Source organism: Delphinus delphis, chromosome 2 (assembly GCF_949987515.2).
Source record: "Delphinus delphis chromosome 2, mDelDel1.2, whole genome shotgun sequence".
Lineage (NCBI taxonomy): Eukaryota > Metazoa > Chordata > Mammalia > Artiodactyla > Delphinidae > Delphinus > Delphinus delphis.
This window is the reverse complement of record NC_082684.1, coordinates 167,173,324-167,192,521: the sequence shown is the minus strand read 5'-3', so window position 1 is coordinate 167,192,521 and position 19,198 is coordinate 167,173,324. Positions and strand designations below refer to the sequence as shown.

At 39.6% G+C, this 19,198-nt stretch overlaps 1 protein-coding gene across 5 annotated transcripts in view; it reads left to right on the top strand.

Moving 5' to 3' along the window:
- ARHGAP21 (Rho GTPase activating protein 21) overlaps positions 1–19,198 on the top strand; it is a 128,412-nt gene that overhangs the window by 91,583 nt on the left and 17,631 nt on the right. For all 5 annotated transcript variants that reach the window (XM_060006215.1, XM_060006214.1, XM_060006213.1 and 2 more), the window contains 6 exons: positions 832–2,722; positions 7,902–8,060; positions 8,205–8,307; positions 10,476–10,512; positions 12,837–12,962; positions 18,467–18,751. In XM_060006215.1, the coding sequence (XP_059862198.1) occupies positions 832–2,722; positions 7,902–8,060; positions 8,205–8,307; positions 10,476–10,512; positions 12,837–12,962; positions 18,467–18,751 (2,601 nt within the window). The remainder of the gene's footprint in view (positions 1–831; positions 2,723–7,901; positions 8,061–8,204; positions 8,308–10,475; positions 10,513–12,836; positions 12,963–18,466; positions 18,752–19,198) is intronic.

The window sequence follows — 19,198 nt, the reverse complement described above, 5'->3', positions numbered from 1 at the left end:
TTTTTAAGTTGTAAAAAACATTCCTAGATAATTTCGTGAATAATTGATAAAAAATAATTGGAGCTGCATGCCTGCCTGTTAGTAATAGAGAAATGTCTCCTTATAACAGGTAAAAGAGACCAAATAAATTTGTACGATACAATTTTGCATTACCGTAAAATAAAAAAATATAAATTATATACCAGGAAGATGAATTACCTTTTTTCATATTTTACGCCTTTAATATGTACTTAATTTCTTAAGTGTGCATATTCTCTATTTCTCCTGGCTGTTGGAGGATTTAATTTATCAAAATGGATTATTTTTAGCGACTCAGTAATCATTAATTGGCAAGACAGTGTTCAATGTAATATTTATGATAGCAGCAGTGCCTAAAGTGAAGATGTATTTGGTGAAGGTTTTAAATATTTTCACCTTCACCCTGGCAAAAGATCAGAGTCTTGTTTTGCTGAGATTTATTAGGCAGCCATTTAACCTGCCAACTGCTGGGGAAAAAAATCATAAAACTCGAAAGGGGACATTTTTAGAAGCAAGACGTCCGTATCTAATTAATGGTGGCGAGGGCAGGGCGGAGTTTGCTGCGTTTCAGGTCTATTGAGAAAATAAGCAGTTGTAATTTATATTTTTTGCAAATTCTACAATTTATTTGATTTCTGAGAGACTAGCCCTTTTCTGAATTTGTGGAGTACCCTTGCACTGTGTTTGCCTGCATGCTTTAGTGAATGCCACCCAAGAGCAGGGCACCGTAAAATAACATAGTGCATCGCAAGAATGGAAACAAGTGTTCCTTTGATGACTCTGAAGTGACCCCTTTCTCTCATCTTCATGTAGGCGTATTCTCAAGATGCCTACCTGAAGGGCAACGAAGCCTACAGCGGCAATGCCCGCAACATACCTGAACCTCCACCAGTCTGCTACCCCTGGCTGCCACCCGCCCCTCCCGCCCCGGTGCCGCCCCCTGAAACAGCTCCTCCAGACTCCTCCACGAGCAAACCGCAGACCAGTCCCCCAGTATTGACGCAGCCCGGCAGGGCCTACAGGATGGAAATACAAGTGCCTCCGTCACCACCAGAGGTGGCCAAGTCAAACACGGCAGTGTGTGTCTGCAGTGAAAGCGTAAGGACCGTCATTGTACCTTCTGAGAAGGTTATAGATTTGTTACCTAGTAGAAGCAACCACACGGTTCCCTCCCACAGAACTGAGGAAGTGAGGTACGGCAGGAACGAGCAGACCTCTTTCAAAACAGCATCAAGAACCACATCGCCACCATCCTCGATTCCCACGTCCCATCTAATCCATCAGACCGGCTCCAGGTCGTTGGAACCTTCTGGCATTTTACTTAAATCAGGCCATTACAGTGGACACTCAGAAGGACTGGCAAGCAGCAGGTCTCCAGCTGTGGATTCTCCTCCCGTATCTGTCAATCACTATTCTCCAAACTCCCATCAGCACATAGACTGGAAAAACTATAAAACTTACAAAGAGTATATTGATAACCGGCGGTTGCACATGGGTTGTCGGACAATTCAAGAAAGGTTAGATAGTTTAAGAGCAGCCTCGCAGAGCACAACAGATTATAACCAGGTGGTACTGAACCGCGCTGCCTTGCAGATACGACGTCGGAGCACCTCTCAGGACCGAGTGCCCCAGTCCGTTCAGATCCGGCAACGCAGCGTGTCTCAGGAGAGGCTGGAGGACTCTGTGTTAATGAAGTACTGTCCAAGGAGTGCATCTCAAGGAGCGCTGACATCTCCTTCTATTAGTTTTAGTAACCATAGAACTCGCTCGTGGGATTTTATCCAGGGACAGGGTGAAACCTTAGAAAACGTCCATTCTGAATGCCCACCACCCGATGTAAAGGGAGAACGAAAGCAGACTTACAAGTGGAGTGGATTTACCGAGCAGGATGATCGGCGAGGTATTTATGAAAGGCATAGGCAGCAAGAAATTCACAAATCTTTCCGAGGTTCCAATTTTACAGTGGCTCCGAGTGTTGTGAATTCTGACAACAGGCGAGTGAGTGGCAGAGGGGTGGAATTGGTGTCTCAGTTTAAAAGAATTCCAGCAGATCTGAAACCACTGCAGCCCAACAGAAATTTTCAAACTACCTGCGGAATGTCCCAGCCTCGAGGTATTTCACAAGACAGGTCACCTCTTGTGAAAGTCCGAAATAATTCTCTGAAAGCACCTACGCACGTCACAAAACCATCCTCCAGCCAGAACTCGTTTGTTTCCATCAAAGACCAAAGACCAGTAAATCACTTGCATCAAAACAGTCTCTTGAATCAGCAGACATGGTTAAGGACTGAAAGTGCCCGCGATCACCAAGTGGACACTGGGAAGCCCCCCTCTCTATCCGGAGCTTCTGTTAAGCCCGCCCCTCCGATGAGTGAGAATGCTGGCACTCCAGATTTGGAATTATCCGTCACTCAAAGGAATCAAGATTTAAATTTACAAGAGGCTGAAATTCAGCAATCAAATGCTGTAGATAATAAAGAAACTGTCATCCTAAGAGAAAAACCTCCATCTGGTCGCCAAACGCCGCAGCCTTTAAGGCATCAGTCTTACATCTTGGCAGTGAATGACCAAGAGCCCGGTTCAGACACCACTTGCTGGCTACCTAATGATGCTCGCCGCGAGGTCCATATAAAAAGAATGGAGGAGAGGAAGGCCTCAAGTACCAGTCCACCCGGTGATTCCTTGGCTTCCATCCCATTTATAGGTGAGCTCACTTAATGGTCATTGGCTAGTACGTCACATAATTAACACATCTTTTCAGCAAAGTATTTCTAGTTCAACAGGTACAGGAGTTTTACACTGTGATCTTAAAACACTTGTTCCACATTTTCTACACTCTTTTAAAACCAGAGCCATAAGCTTTTACTCTCAAAAATTATTTCTAGTATCCATTTTCCTGTTTTGTTTTTAAAGTTTACATACTCAGTACTCATTTTTAATTTTTTTTTTTTGCGGTACGCGGGCCTCTCACTGTTGCAGCCTCCCCTGTTGCGGAGCACAGGCTCCGGACGCGCAGGCTCAGCGGCCATGGCTCACAGGCCCAGCCACTCCGTGGCACGAACCCGCGTCCCCTGCATCAGCAGGCGGACTCTCAACCACTGCGCCACCAGGGAAGCCCTTTCATTTTGATTTTAATGAGACAAATCCCCACAGCCTGGGGTGGGGTCAGGAGACCCATCAGCAAACCAGATTGTGCTTAGTTGTTGATTTGGAACCGCTTTGACCGCTAGTAACCAACCTTTCATTTAAACAGTGCTTTTTACTTTCTAAAGCTTATTTCTTTGTAAATTTTAACTTGTGGGCCAACTGAAAAGACCTCTTTGTTGTCACATTACTTTGTCTTAGAATCAATCCTGGACTAGATGGGGGGAAATTACTTAAATTACAAGCATGTGCCCTGATCCAGAACACCTATCATGTTGACTGAGGCTTTAGTCTGCTCACATGCCCCAGGTATATTATCCACAAAGCAGCCAGTGTGTTTTTAAAAATATAAATAGGATCATTTCACTCCTGATCAGAACCCTTTTTTACTTCCCGTGTTACTCAGAATAGAACCCAGAACCCGACTGAGGTGGACAAGGCCCTCTGTGATCTGGGTCACAACCCTACTCCACCTCTCACCCCTACCTCCCGTCTTCCTGTGCACGCTGTCTTCACACACGCCAGCCTCCTAGCAGTCCTGAAACGCGCCAAGCACACCCTGCTTCAGCGCCCTGGCACCAGTTCCAAGCCTTGGAGTGCATTCCAGAGATATTCACAAGACTCGCGCGCTCTCAGTACATTTGGGCCTCTGCTCAGATACTACCTTATCAAAGCAGCCTTTCCAGACCAGCCTATCTAAAATACACACAGAACCTGACATTCTCTATCTCCTTAAGCTACTTTATTTATCTTTATACCACTTGTTTCCACTTGGCATTTGTATTTTTTGTTTATTACATGTTTCTCTGCAGAGCTAAAACATGAACTACGTGAGAGCCAGGATTTTAGATCTTTTGTTCACTTCTGTGTCCTTCATGCCTGGCATAGAGAAGGCACTCAATATTTGTCGAAATAATAGGTGAATGATAATTTTGATTTGATGGTTAAATGTGTAGCAAAACAAAACAAATTTTCATCATAATTACTATGCAGCTCTAAGATATCATATGCTAACAGGATCATCATATATGTCCTTCGTATTCTCTTCATTTAATAAATGAGAAATTTAAGCTATTGAGAGGTTAAATAACTTCCCCAAAGTCACACAGTCAGTATGCAATAGAGACTTCCCTGATTCAGCCTCATTGCAGAGCACAACTCCAGAGGGCACCATTTATACAGAATGCGTTGTGAACAGCGCCCTCTGGAGGTGTGTGATGCAAGGCTTGCTTTGAGGCCAAGGCCATACTCTCACTCAACCTGTTACCCCATAGGTTCAGGAAGAGTTTGCCATAATTTTGTAATATATTGTATTCTCTGTCAGTACTGTTTCAGACTTTTTCTCTTCTAGAGAAACTTTTTAAAGCCATTGAGCTCTTGCACTGTCAGGTGACACTGTCAGAATCAGTTTTTTAAAACAGTCCCACATAACTTATATTTTATAAATGTGGCGTATTCAAGTTGTAAACATTGCAGGGACTCTCAACCTAAATTGTGCTCATATTTGTATCTGTACCCTTAAGGCCGGCCTCAAAGAGTAGTAGATTTCCATTGTAGATGGAAATGATAGATATTTTATAGAAATTATGATTTTATGATTTTTTTTTTAAACATACAAAGCCCTACAACCCATGGCTGTATTTCCCAGGCCTGTGAGGTGTTACCAGAATAATGGCATTATACTTTCTTCCTACTTAGTAAGAATAATATAATGAAATTATATTGGAGTAATAATAAGTTCGCTAGTTATATCTGTTAATATTTCTAGGTACAGGAATAAATCAAAAGGTGAATTATGCTTTTAAAGAGAAGTTTGGCTAAAATATAAAACAAAAATCTATTCTATATACATAAAGATTTAGAATAATTATTAAAATAGACCATTTTGTTTGTTTATTAAAAATAAAAATACTAATTTGTTCTGATCACATTCTACTTTAAGTACTTATTAGAGTCGCCTTAGTTCCTACTGAATGACATCTTCTGTTTTATGAATCATGACTTAAAAGTCCCCCAGCATAGAAGTGTCTTTATAATCCATTTATTTCCTGTATGCCTCCCAGGACTTTAATATATTGCATATGGTTACTCTGGTATGTCATTTGAACAGTACCAGCGGAATAGGGTAGAATACAGAACGGAGATATGAACACAGTATTGATTTTACTGTTCAGATGTAAATGCTGTCTATGGATGTAAGTGTTCTTAAGTTCCAAAATTTAATATTGAAATCCTTTTATTATTGAGCTTCAGAGTTTTATCTGACCAATGGGTATTTGTCTTTCCAATCTAGCTTTTTTTTTTTTGCGGTACGCGGGCCTCTCACTGTTACGGCCTCTCCCGTTGCGGAGCACAGGCTCAGCGGCCATGGCTCACGGGCCCAGCCACTCCGCAGCATGTGGGATCCTCCCGGACCGGGGCACGAACCCGTGTCCCCTGCATCGGCAGGCGGACTCTCAACCACTGCGCCACCAGGGAAGCCCCAATCTAGCTATTTTTAAAAATATGTGTTTTACTGGGATGACTTCAGCATTGAAATGGACTAGAAGAGACTATTTGCAATGTTTCTCAAAGTATTTTCTAGGAACACTAATTCCATTTGATAAAGGGGGAAAAACAAAGATCAGTGGTCAAATAAATTGAGAAATGCTGGGTTTTGAAAGTTAAACAAGTTTTGTCTGTCTTCACCATAGAACTCTCAGCATCATTAACATGCTCCTATATGTCGTGAATTTTCTAGACAGGATGTAGTACAATTTGTCTTAGAAGTATTTGACCATGAATCCTTTCTTTCATTTAGAGTATTTCAGTTTAGTATACCATAAAACACACTTTGGAGAATGTTGGTCTATACTCTATGCTATTTTATGGAACATTTAAATTAAAAGGAAGAAAAGCAAAGAATTAAGGCTTGCTGTTGTATCATCACACTACAGGGTCTTTAATAGTCTGTGAATTTAATAGTTATTTTTGTTACTTGAAAACATTATAACCAATGCAAAATAAATAAGTAAGTAAGTAAATAGGTGCCTTGGCTTTATTCCCAAAATATCACAGAATGGAGCCAATTTATTTACTTAGTTATCTGTGTAATACAGAGCTAACGAAACGTCTTGCAGAAGGAAAATTTTCCAACATTTCGTTACACATTTAATATCTAATATTCCTTTGGGGTCACAAAGACTTAGAAAAATGAAGAAAATAAACGACTTTTTTTTAAAATTAGGAATATCGGTCATTAGCAGTAATTCGTTTATGGCCACTCCCACACATACATGCTCTTGTAAAGCTTCATAGTAAGTCCTGAAAATAAATTTCAACATCTTTCACAAGTAAACACAAAACGAGTAATGAGTTCCTAAGTAATTTGTTCTATAGCAGCAGGTATTAAGGTGTATTCTCCAATCCTGATTTTCTATCTTTCTTTTTACTACTCATAACTATTAATATAAAGAAACCAGCTGTATTACCCGCATCGAGTTCCTCTCAAATTCCTTCTCCCCTCTTTTTTGCCGTACTTTTACTACTTCTTGTTCTTCTCACCCTAAAGTTGGCCAGTATGTGTGTACTTAATTAGGATTAGCCTAACTAAAATTGAATTTGATTGGTGCAGCCATGCTGGCCCTGGCATTTTAAACCAATTTAGAAGTTTTGTAGGATATAGCTTGATTACAGTGTCTCTGTAGGTAAGTTTAGCTATCTGAAATTTACCCAAAAGGGCTGGGACTGGGTGATTGGGTGACTAAATAATAATTCTGCATTTAATATTCCCTCTTCTTAGCTCAGATTCCCCAAGTTTGAATTGGCATCTTCTTACTAGATAAATTTCTGTGTTCCAAGTTTAACGAAACTGCTCACCACAGAATAATTTTAGATGTTCATTTATCTTCCTTTTGGTAGTTGGCTTTTATCCCAAAATATTTCAAATTGATCTGTAGCACACCTTATAGAATACTATGCTTATTTCCTTAGGGAAATAAAAATTTTTTAAACTTCACACTTATAAAAATTATAGAATTGTATCCCTAAAGCAGACTTTCTGGATTTTCAGCTAGTTCCTTTAGTGTTGAAAAGAGATCCAATAGTAACTACACTCTCAGCCAGATCTGTCAGTTTTTAAAATAAATGCAAACCTCAAAAGCCCCCTAAAAAATCCTTGGCTTATGAAAGCCCCAGAGTATTTCATATTCTTACATAAATTAAACAGATACTTTTATCCCTTTTGTGGATTTATTGTTGTAGTCCCCTTGAGCTAGAAGTGACCCTGATAATCCTAGTCCAATTTCTTTATAGGGAATGAATTTAATACCCTGAGGAATTAAGTGGCTTCCACGAAGTCCAGCAAGACAAGTCCTTGGCCCCCTCCCCTGCTCGGTCTTCCCATTCCTAACAGCTGGCTTATTCTGTGTGCTAAAATAAATCGTCCGAAGATGGATTTGTGACATCGGTGCCTAATAGTTATTAATTTCTTTTAAGGTAAATGTTGGATTCCTTGAAATTAGTACTTCCAGCATTTGTCAGCTGGCAAGCTGGGTCATCTTTCATACACATGCGCCTCTCACGTACACACAAAGCCATGAAATCTTGCAACCTCTGGTTAACTTGTCTGACCCATGAACCTGTAGACATGCAGCCAAGTAACTGTGACACATTCCCGGTGGTTCTTTCAATAATGAATACTGATCACTGTTGTATTATTTTATCATTACTGACGATACCTATTTCCTCTCACCTTACAGATGAGCCTACTAGCCCCAGCATCGATCACGATATCCCACACATCCCCGCCTCTGCGGTCATCTCTGCTTCCACCTCCCAGGTACCCTCCATAGCAGCGGCCCCTCCCAGCCTCACAACGTCAGCTCCTTTAATTCGACGTCAGCTCTCTCATGACCAGGGTACGTTTCAAGGAGCGGTTATGTGAACTGTCTTATGTTCTCAGTTTTCCATTTAAAATACTGTGACACCCCCTGATCTCCTCGCCATTTAAAAAGAATCTGGAAACCACGTGCACATGTGTAAATGTTGGGTTTTGATTGCAGAATCTGTTGGACCTCCCAGCCTGGATGCCCAGCCCAGCTCAAAGACAGAACGATCAAAATCATACGATGAGGGCCTGGATGATTACAGAGAAGATGCAAAACTGTAAGTCTCAAGCGTGTTATCTTAAATACTTGTTAGTGGCTGCTCAGTATGGCCTTGACATGTAAATACTGAATTTACTGATGTCTTTTATATTTTCTAACTTTATGACATTAGAAATGCAAATAAAAAAGCAAAGTTGCGGGCTTTCCTGGTGGCGCAGTGGTTGAGAGTCCGTCTGCCAATGCAGGGGACACGGGTTCGTGCCCCGGTCTGGGAAGATCCCACATGCCGCGGAGCGGCTGGGCCCGTGAGCCATGGCCGCTGAGCCTGCGCGTCCGGAGCCTGTGCTCCGCAATGGGAGAGGCCACAACAGTGAGAGGCCTGCGTACCGAAAAAAAAAAAAATCAAAGTTGTGACATGATAATACATTCAATTGAATTTTTAAAAAAATTAATGTTTAAAAATCAGTAATACACAAACATAATACAAAAATACATATAAAAATATATATATTAAATAATTACTTCTGCTTTAGGCCTTCAGTCACCCAGTTCTACTCTCAGACATAACTGTGCCATCATTTTCTTTTGTATAATTCCAGAGCTGTTCTGTGCATAAAGCCATACACGCGTTTACGTACGCTTGTATACGTCTGTGTGCTGATTGTTTGTATAAACAGATGATAGGTGCGCTACACACTGGTCTTGGAGAGCATTCAGTGCATGTATGCCTGGCTTATTCTTTTTCATGATTGTTTAATTTTCCACTGAGTAGTTATACCATAATATATTTAACTGGTGTTCTGTATTCTAACAGACGTTTAGGTTGATCAAATCTTATGCTACAACAAATAATCCTTCGGTGCCTATATTTGTACATAGTTCATTTAGCATATATGTGAGTACAGTTGGAAAAAGGATTGTTACATCAAAGGGTATGTGTATTTTTTACTTTAATATCTATTGTCAGTTGCTTTCCAACTTATTCCTCCTGAACCAGCTGCCTGAGGGGAGTCTGTGTGAGGTGTGGCCAAGGGCAGTGGCAGTGGCTAGCAGGGATTTTTCTAATGATGCAGAGTGGGATGTGTGAGCCGTTTTAGCCTTTACTCTCCCTCATTAAAAGGTATCAGTAAACAGCCACATTTCAGAGTCGCCTTCACCTTACCCCAGCTACACAGTGCTTCCTGCAAAGATGGCAGGACCGTGTGTTTCCTCCTTCATCCTCACCTCCCCTGATGCCCCATGGTGATCAGTGAGGCTCCTGTCACTGGTACCCCCTTTCCTGTTGTTCCAACAAGGAAAGCTTGGTTTTGATCTCTCAGAAAACAGTGCTCTGCAGTTTTGTTGGAGACGTGTAAGCACTGGCGCCCTCTCTCCCCGTATCCACTTTTTACTTCACTGCATTTAACCCCACTTCTTCATATGCTGTAGTTCAGATTACAGGCGTCTCCTGATGTTGTTGAAGATGAGTTTGCGTATCTATTTCTGGTTGCCTTGTTGGGGGGTGGGGGGCTCTGAGAGGAGAGGACAGCGCCATCTTCGATCACACCTTAAAATCCTAAGTTCCTTAATGAACTTTGAATTAAAACAACAAGAAAACAACTTTGTCCCATAAGGTTAAATTGTTTTTGAATAATTAATGTGGACCTGTCCTCTGAAGCCCTAAGCTTATTCAGTGTCAGCTGCTGTTCTCTGTACTGAAACATCCAGAATATGGTCAGAGGGAAGAGTGGCGGCCATGACCAGCCCTGACAATGCACTTGCTGCCGCCGTGTCCACAAGCTGGACAAGTGTGGAAGTGCCTGTCTCTATCTGACCGCTGATGGTGACCACTGACCAGTCATTATTGACAGTGTGGAAATCCTTAATAGAGCATCACACCTGTGGGTAAATAATAACATAACAGCCAATGTTCAGTCTGAGTAGCTTTTTCCTTGATACAAAAAAAAAAAGGATAAGAAAATCTCACCTTTTATTCAGAGATGGTTTTAACTTACAGTTTAAGAAAACTTCTATCATGGAATAGAAAGTTTAAGTACTTATAAAGTTTAGGTACTTATAAAACTAGCTGTTTTTCCTCATTTGCATCAAACTCTGATCATTTAACATGGTAACGATGAAATGTCAGCTTATTAATGAAAGGGTAGTTGTAATAGTCAAACTACTTTTACATCTTTAAGGTATTTTTATGCATTTACTGCAAATATTGATAGACTTCTTTTCCAACAGGTCCTTTAAGCATGTATCTAGCCTGAAGGGAATCAAGGTAGGTATTCAGTATTTTTAAAATATCGGTAAATGATAAATGTTTCTATTTACCTGAATTTACTTTAGCTCTTCATAGAGAATTATTTCTTTTATCCGTTAGGTATTTCATATTTAAATATCATAACCTCCTATTCTATAACTTTCAAGTGCATTTGGAAAATATCACTCTAAGTTGTGATTTCTAAACATATTCATCAAATATACAGCAGTTTACACACATTGTGCTGATTTTTCTTATTTTGTAAGTTTACGGACAAATATTTAACTGCCCAGCAGTATGTTTTTTTTTTTTCTATCCTCAACATTATTATTTCCTGCCTCCCCCCAATTCCCCCCAATACGATCCGCCCTGTCCTCTCTTGTCTATCCTTCCCTCATGCCTTTCCCTCAGTGAAACAATAAAAGCTGTTAGACAGGAATTTCCTTATTTTACCTTCTCCAAAAATACCAGGACCTTCATTTATACCCACACTTTCTGCCTTCCTTACTCTTATCTTAATAAGTATCTTTTTACGTGGCACATTATCCTATTAAGCACAAACACCCAGGTTTCTGCTTTGGATTCCATCACTTTTCACTTTCTCAAGACCCCTGTCTCTTCTGCATAATCACTCTTTCCATTGGCTCAGTCACCATCACATAGAAGCATGTTCTGTGATTTCCTGTATTTAAAAGAAAAACCTTCCTCGAATCCACGTCCCCCTCTGTTTACTGCTCCGATTTACTCTTCCATTTTTCATAGCAAAATTCTTTGGGAAAAAAATTGTTGGTAGTTTCTACTTTCCCACATCACGTCTTTCTCACGCCACACGCATCAGAATGACACTGTTCAGGCCAAGGTTACCAGTGACACTCAGGTTCCAGAACAACTGGCTGCTTGGGTTTTTCACTTACTTGACCTTTCAGGAGTATCCAGCGTAATTTCCCACTTACTTCCTGAAACACCTTCTTCTGCTGGTTTCCATTTCTGCCTCTGTGTAATATTTAAAATGTTGGAAAGTCTAGAGCTGGTTCTGACTCCCCTTTCCTCTCCACCTACCGTCATTTCCTTGGTGCTCCTACCCAGAGATCTCCCCGAGTGTATATTGCCAGCCTTGACCTCTTCCCCAAACTGAGGCTCATGTGGGCTCTTGCCCTGCACCATCACCATTTGGACGTTTAACAAGCAGTTCAAGGTTTCCATGACTAAGTAGACCTCAGGGACCGACCCCCCCAGACATGTGTATCCCTCCTTTTCCCTCATCTGTCTAAGTCCGTTTCAATTTACCCACTTGTTCAAGCACCAGGTCTAGGAATGAAGCTTGTTTTTTCTTTTCCCTTTCAAGTACCGTCCGCTCTACCTCCAGAACATACCCTGAACCTATACCTTCCTCTCTGTCTTCACTTTCGCTACTTTAGTCCCAGCTGCCACCGTCCCTCACCTGGATTCCCACAGTACCACCTCCTTTCATGGTTGTCCCTTTCAAATCCGTTCTCCAGGTAGCAAGCAGAGCAACCTTTCAGCTGTATGATCAGATGATGTTACTCCTCTGATTCATCACTTCATGGCCTCCCACACACTCCTGCCACAGCCTGAAGTACCCTGAACAATCTATAACTAGCTGTTTCTCTTACTTCCGTGGAAAAGTGAACATTTAAAATGATAACAGTGAGGGAATGCCCTCAGGGTCCATTGGTTAGGACTCTGCGCTTCCATTGCAGGGGTCACGGGTTCAATCCCTGGTTGGGGAGCTAAGATCCCACATGCCTTGATGTGGCCAAAAAAAAAATGATAACAATGAACGTACATTCAGTAGCTATATATTCTCCCTGAATTTTTCTTTCCCCTGATCTTTCGTGGTTGCCTCTTTTTAAAATGTTTTCTCCAAATTTCATCTCACATGTTCTTTCTGCAGAGAGGTCTCACCTCAGCACCACCAGTTAATAGCTGCTGCTCTGTTGTTCCTTATTGCATCTCCCTGTTTCATTCTCCGAATGGCACTAATCACAATCTGATCATTTTCTTGTTTTATTTTTCTTTCTTCTTTGCCTTTTCCCACTAAAATGTGAGCTCTTGAGAGTAGGTAAATTATACTATTTCTATTATTTTTTAGTGGTTAAAAAAATTCCTTCAGGGGACTTTAAAAATGATGGATACCCATTTTTTTAAAAAGCAAAACCAGAAATTTTTCTAATGTAATTGATAAAGTTAGGGTTTTTCAAAAATAGCCTTTCATTTCGAAGATTTAGTAAAAGTCTTTTTCAGCAAAACAATTTCAACATGCAAATACTTATAAAGAAAAAAGCTGACATTTGCTATGTTTTCTTTGGCCTTTTCTATAGATCACAGACAGCCAAAAGTCATCAGAAGATTCTGGATCCCGGAAAGATTCTTCCTCAGAGGTTTTCAGCGATGCTGCCAAGGAAGGGTGGCTTCATTTCAGGCCACTTGTCACTGATAGGGGCAAGGTAGTGTGTTTTCTCAGCTACTGTGAGCGTGTGAAATGCAGGCCCTGAAAAGTAAAGCATTAAGTCTCTATACATAAAACGGTAAAATAGCCAGAATAAAGAGTGGAAAACGTTTATAAGCATCTTTCTCTACATAAAGGAAAAGTTATTTTTACAAATTCTAATCAGAGATTTAATTTTATACCTTTTTCATCCTTTATATCAATTACATATGGAATATGTTGTTTTGCGTCTTATCAGTGTAAAAGAGACATGGGAGTATTTAAGAAGGAACTCTGATTTTCTTATTAAGTAGTTTATTACCCATGGATTATTACAGAGTAGTACTTTAGGGACCAGCAGTTCTCCATATTAATAATTTAAAAATTTTTATTCAGTATCTCCCAGTTTACTCAAGTTGCCTTTATTTATTTATTTTTTTTGAGTTGTTTTTTTTTTAACATCTTTATTGGAGTATAATTCCTTTACAATGGTGTGTTAGTTTCTGCTGTATAACAAAGTAAATCAGTTATACATGTACATATATCCCCATATCTCCTCCCTCTTGCATCTCCCTCCCACTCTCCCTATCCCCCCCTCTAGGTGGTCACAAAGCACCGAGCTGATGTCCCTGTGCTATGCGGCTGCTTCCCACTAGCTATCTATTTTACATTTGGTAGTGTATCTATGTCCATTCCACTCTTGCACTTTGTCCCAGCTTACCCTTCCCCCTCCTCATGTCCTCAAGTCCATTCATCAGAACCACTTTTTTTTTTTTTTTTAAGATTCCAGATATATGTGTTAGCATACGGTATTTGTTTTTCTCTTCAAGACTTGCTTCACTCTGTATGACAGTCTCTAGGTACGTCCACCTCACTACAAATAACTCAGTTTCATTTCTTTTTATGGCTGAATAATATTCCACTGTATATATGTGCCACATCTTCTTCATCCATTCATCTGTCAGTGGACACTTAGGTTACTTCCATGTCCTGGCTATTGTAAATAGAGCTGCAGTGAACATTTTGGTACATGACTCTTTTTGAATTATGGTCTCCTCAGGGTATATGCCCAGTAGTGGGATTGCTGGGTCATATGGTAGTTCTGTTTTTAGATTTTTAAGGAACCTCCATGGTGTTCTCCACAGTGGCTGTATCAATTTACATTCCCACCAACAGTGCAAGAGGGTTCCCTTTTCTCCACACCCTCTCCAGCATTTATTGTTTGTAGATTTTTTGATGACCATTCTGACTGGTGTGAGGTGAAACCTCATTGTAGTTTTGATTTGCATTTCTCTAATGATTAGTGATATTGAGCATCCTTTCATGTGTTTGTTGACAATCTGTATATCTTCTCTGGAGAAATGTCTATTTAGGTCTTCTGCCCATTTTTGGACTGGGTTGTTTGTGTGTTTTGATATTGAGTGCTTGTATATTTTGGAGATGAATCTGTTGTCAGTGGCTTCGTTTGTAAATATTTTCTCCCATTCTGAGGATTCTCTTTTCATCTTGTTTATGGTTCCCTTTGCTGTGCAAAAGCGCTTAAGTTTCATTAGGTCCCATTTGTTTATTTTTGTTTTTATTTCCATTTCTCTAGGAGGTGGATCAAAAAGGATCTTGCTGTGATTTATGTCATGGAGTGTTCTGCCTATGTTTTCCTCTAAGAATTTTATAGTGTCTGGCCTTACATTTAGGTCTTTAATACATTTTGAGTTTATTTTTGTGTATGGTGTTAGGGAGTGTTTTAATTTCATTCTTTTCATGTAGCTGTCCAGTTTTCCCAGCACCACTTATTGAAGAGGCTGTCTTTTCCCCATTGTGTATTCTTGCATCCTTTATCAAAGATAAAGTGACCATATGGGCGTGGGTTTATCTCTGGGCTTTCTATCCTGTTCCATTGATCTATATTTCTGTTTTTGTGCCAGTACCATACTGTCTTGATTACTGTAGCTTTGTAGTATAGTCTGAAGTCAGGGAGCCTGATTCCTCCAGCTCCGTTTTTCCTTCACAAAATTGCTTTGGCTATTCGGTATCTTTCGTGTTTCCATACAAATTGTGGAATTTTTTGTTCTAGTTCTGGGGAAAATGCCATTGGTAGTTTGATAGGGATTGCATTGAATCTGTAGATTGCTTTGGGTACTGTAGTCATTTTCACAATGTTGATTCTTCCAATCCAAGAATATGGTATATCTCTCCATCTGTTTGTATCATCTTTAATTTCTTTCATCAGTGTCTTACAGTTTTCTACATACAGGTCTTTTGTCTCCTTAGGTAAGTTTATTCCTAGGTATTTTATTATTTTTTTTCAATGGTAAATGGGAGTGTTTCCTTGATATCTCTTTCAGATTTTTCATCATTGGTGTATAGGAATGCAAGAGATTTCTGTGCATTAATCTTGTATCCTGCAACTTTACCAAATTCATTGATTAGCTCTCGTAGTTTTCTGGTAGAGTCTTTAGGATTCTCTATGTATAGTATCATGTCATCTGCAAACAGTGACAGCTTTACTTCTTCTTTTCCGATTTGGATTCCTTTTATTTCTTTTTCTTCTCTTATTGCTGTGGCTAAAACTTCCAAAACTATGTTGAATAACAGTGGTGAGAGTGGGCAACCTTGTCTTGTTCCTGATCTTAGTGGAAATGGTTTTGGTGTTTCAACATCGAGAACGATGTTGGCTGTGGATTTGTCATATATAGCCTTTATTATGTTGAGGTAAGTTCCCTCTATGCCTGCTTTCTGGAGGGTTTTTTTTTTATCATAAATGGATGTTGAATTTTGTCAGAAGTGTTTTCTGCATCTATTGAGATGATCATATGGTTTTTCTTCAATCTGTTAATATTGTTTATCACATTGATTGATTTGCATATATTGAAGAATCCTTGCATCCCTGGGATAAACTCTGTTTGATTGTGGTGTATGATCCTTTTAATGTGCTGTTGGATTCTGTTTGCTAGTATTTTCCTGAGGATTTTTGCATCTATGTTCATCGGTGATATTGGCCTGTAGTTTTCTTTTTTGTGACATCTTTGGTTTTGGTATCAGGGTGATGGTGGCCTCGTAGAATGAGTTCGGCAGTGTTCCTCCCTCTGCTATATTTTGGAATAGTCTGAGAAGGATAGGTGTTAGCTCTTCTCTAAATCTTTGATAGAATTTGCCTGTGAAGCCATGTGGTCCTGGGCTTTTGTTTGTTGGAAGATTTTTAATCACAGTTCAATTTCAGTGCTTGTGATTCGTCTGTTCATATTTTCTACTTTTTCCTGGTTCAGTCTCGGATGGTTGTGCTTTTTTAAGAAGTTGTCCGTTTCTTCCAGGTTGTCCATTTTATTGGCATATAGTTGTTTGTAGTAATCTCTCATGATCCTTTGTATTTCTGCAGTGTCAGTTGTTAATTCTGCTTTATCATTTCTAATTCTGTTGATTTGAGTCTTCTCTCTGTTTTTCTTGATGAGTCTGGCTAATGGTTTATCAGTTTTGTTTATCTTCTCAAAGAACCACCTTTTAGTTTTACTGATATTTGCTATCATTTCCTTCATTTCTTTTTCATTTATTTCTGATCTGATCTTTATGATTTCTTTTCTTCTGCTAACTATGCAGTTTTTTTGTTCTTCTTTCCCTCATTCCTTTAGGTGTAAGGTTAGGTTTTTTATTTGAGATGTTTCTTGTTTCTTGAGGTAAGATTGTATTGCTATAAACTTCACTCTTAGGACTGCTTTTGCTGCGTCCCATAGGTTTTGGGTCCTCGTGTTTTCATTTTCATTTGTTTTTAGGTATTTTTTGATTTCCTCTTTGATTTCTTCAGTGATCTCTTGGTTATTTAGTAGTGTATTTTTTAGCCTCTGTGTGTTTGTATTTTTTACAGATTTTTTCCTGTAATTGATATCTAGTCTCATAGCGTTGTGGTTGGAACAGATTCTTGGTACGATTTCAATTTTCTTAAATTTACCAAGGCTTAATTTGTGACCCAAGAATGTTCCATGAGCACTGGAGAAAAAAGTATAATCTGCTGTTTTTGGATGGAATGTCCTGTAAATACCAATTAAGTCCATCTTGTTTAATGTATCATTTAAAGCTTTTGTTTCCTTAATTTTTTTCATTTTGAATGATCTGTCCATTGGTGAAAGTGGGGTGTTAAAGTCCCCTACTATGATTGTGTTACTGTCAATTTCCCCTTTTATGGCTGTTAGCATTTGCCTTACGTATATAGGTGCTCCTATGTTGCGTGCATAAATATTTATAATTGTTATATAGTATTCTTGGATAGATCCCCTGATCAGCATGTAGTATCCTTCTTTGTTTCTTGTAATACTCTTTATTTTAAAGTGTATTTTGTCTGATATGAGAGTTGCTACTCCAGCTTTCTTTTGATTTCTATTTGCATGGAATATCTTTTTCCACCCCCTCACTTTCAGTCTGTATGTGTACCTAGGTCTGAAGTGGGTCTCTTGTACACAACATATATACGGATATTGTTTTTGTATTCATTCAGCCAGTCTATGTCTTTTAGTTGGAGCATTTAATCCATTTACATTTAAGGTAGTTATCGATATGTATGTTCCTATTACCATTTTCTTAATTGTTTTGGGTTTGTTATTGTAAGTCTTTGCCTTCTCTTGTGTTTCCTGCCTAGAGAAGTTCCTTTAGCATTTGTTGTAGAGATGGTTTGGTGGTGCCGAATTCTCTTAACTTCTGCTTGTCTGTAAAGGTTTTAATTTTTCCATCAAATCTGAATGAGATCCTTGCTGAGTAGAGTAATCTTGGTTGTAGGTTTTTCCCTTTCATCACTTTAAACATGTCCTGCCACTTCCTTCTGGCTTGCAGAGTTTCAAGTTGCCTTTATAATAATTTTATTGTTTCCCCTTATTTTATAAATATAGAGGTATTTAAATGAATATCAATATCAATATATGCTTCATTAAGTAGATAACAATATAAGAAAAACTTCACCAGAAAATTTTGTACAATATTTGTGTAGCTTAATTTATAAGAAAACTTTAATACTGTCAAAAGAGTATCAAATTTCTTTTAGAAAACCCATCTTGCATGTTGTTGCTTGACCATATAAAGTTGATCAGTTTTGTTAACTAAATTCATTACGTCTGCATATGCTTTGGGGATTAGTTTTTTCAGTGTTTGTCATTTGCATGATCTAAGACTTGTCTTAAGCCTTGCTTTCACTCAGAGGATTTTTCTGACTGACCTTTTTCCTTATTTTCTATTCCCTTAGCATTTTTTATATATTTTGCTACACTCGCTTTATCCTAATTAACTTTATTCATTTTATTTTCTCAACCCAATTAAAATTGAGATTTCATTGCCCTTGATTGTGATAGGAATACATTACCCAACTTGGTTTACGTTCCACGCTTTTTGTCTTTCCTGCCCTAACAAATACATATTGACGTAAAGCAGGCACCTGCCACATTGGGTATACATTTAAGCGTGTTAACAGTGTTGCTAGATGCATCTGTCCTGTCACTAAGATTTAGCCAAGTGTTGAGTATGCCTGATCTGTCTCATGTTCTCCAGCGAGTTGGTGGAAGTATTCGACCATGGAAGCAGATGTATGTTGTACTTCGGGGCCATTCGCTGTACCTGTACAAAGATAAACGAGAACAGACGACTCCGTCTGAAGAGGAGCAGCCCATCAGTGTTAACGCTTGCTTAATAGACATCTCTTACAGCGAGACCAAGAGGAAAAATGTCTTTCGACTCACCACGTCCGACTGCGAGTGCCTGTTTCAGGCTGAAGACAGGGACGACATGCTAGCCTGGATCAAGAGCATCCAGGAGAGCAGCAACTTAAATGAGGAGGTTAGTGTCCAAAACGACATTGATAAAACCGACGCTGTCGCAACATTTTCTTTTTAAAGGAGACCGAAAGAATCTGATACATCATTTAAAAAAAATCATAACGTGCTATCTTCACTTAAAAATAGTTGATCAGGGCTTCCCTGGTGGCTCAGTGGTTAAGAATCCGCCTGCCAATGCAGGGGACACGGGTTCGAGCCCTGGTCCGGGAAGATCCCACATGCCGCGGAGCAACTCAGGCCCGTGCACCACAGCTACTGAGTCTGCGCTCTAGAGCCCGCGAGCCACAACTACTGAACCCGTGTGCCTAGAGCCTGTGCTCCACAGCAAGAGAAGCCACCGTAGCGAGAAGGTTCTGCACCACAACGAAGAGTAGCCCACGTTCGCAGCAACTAGAGAAAGCCCGCACGCAGCAATGAAGACGCAACTCAGCCAAAAATAAATAAATGA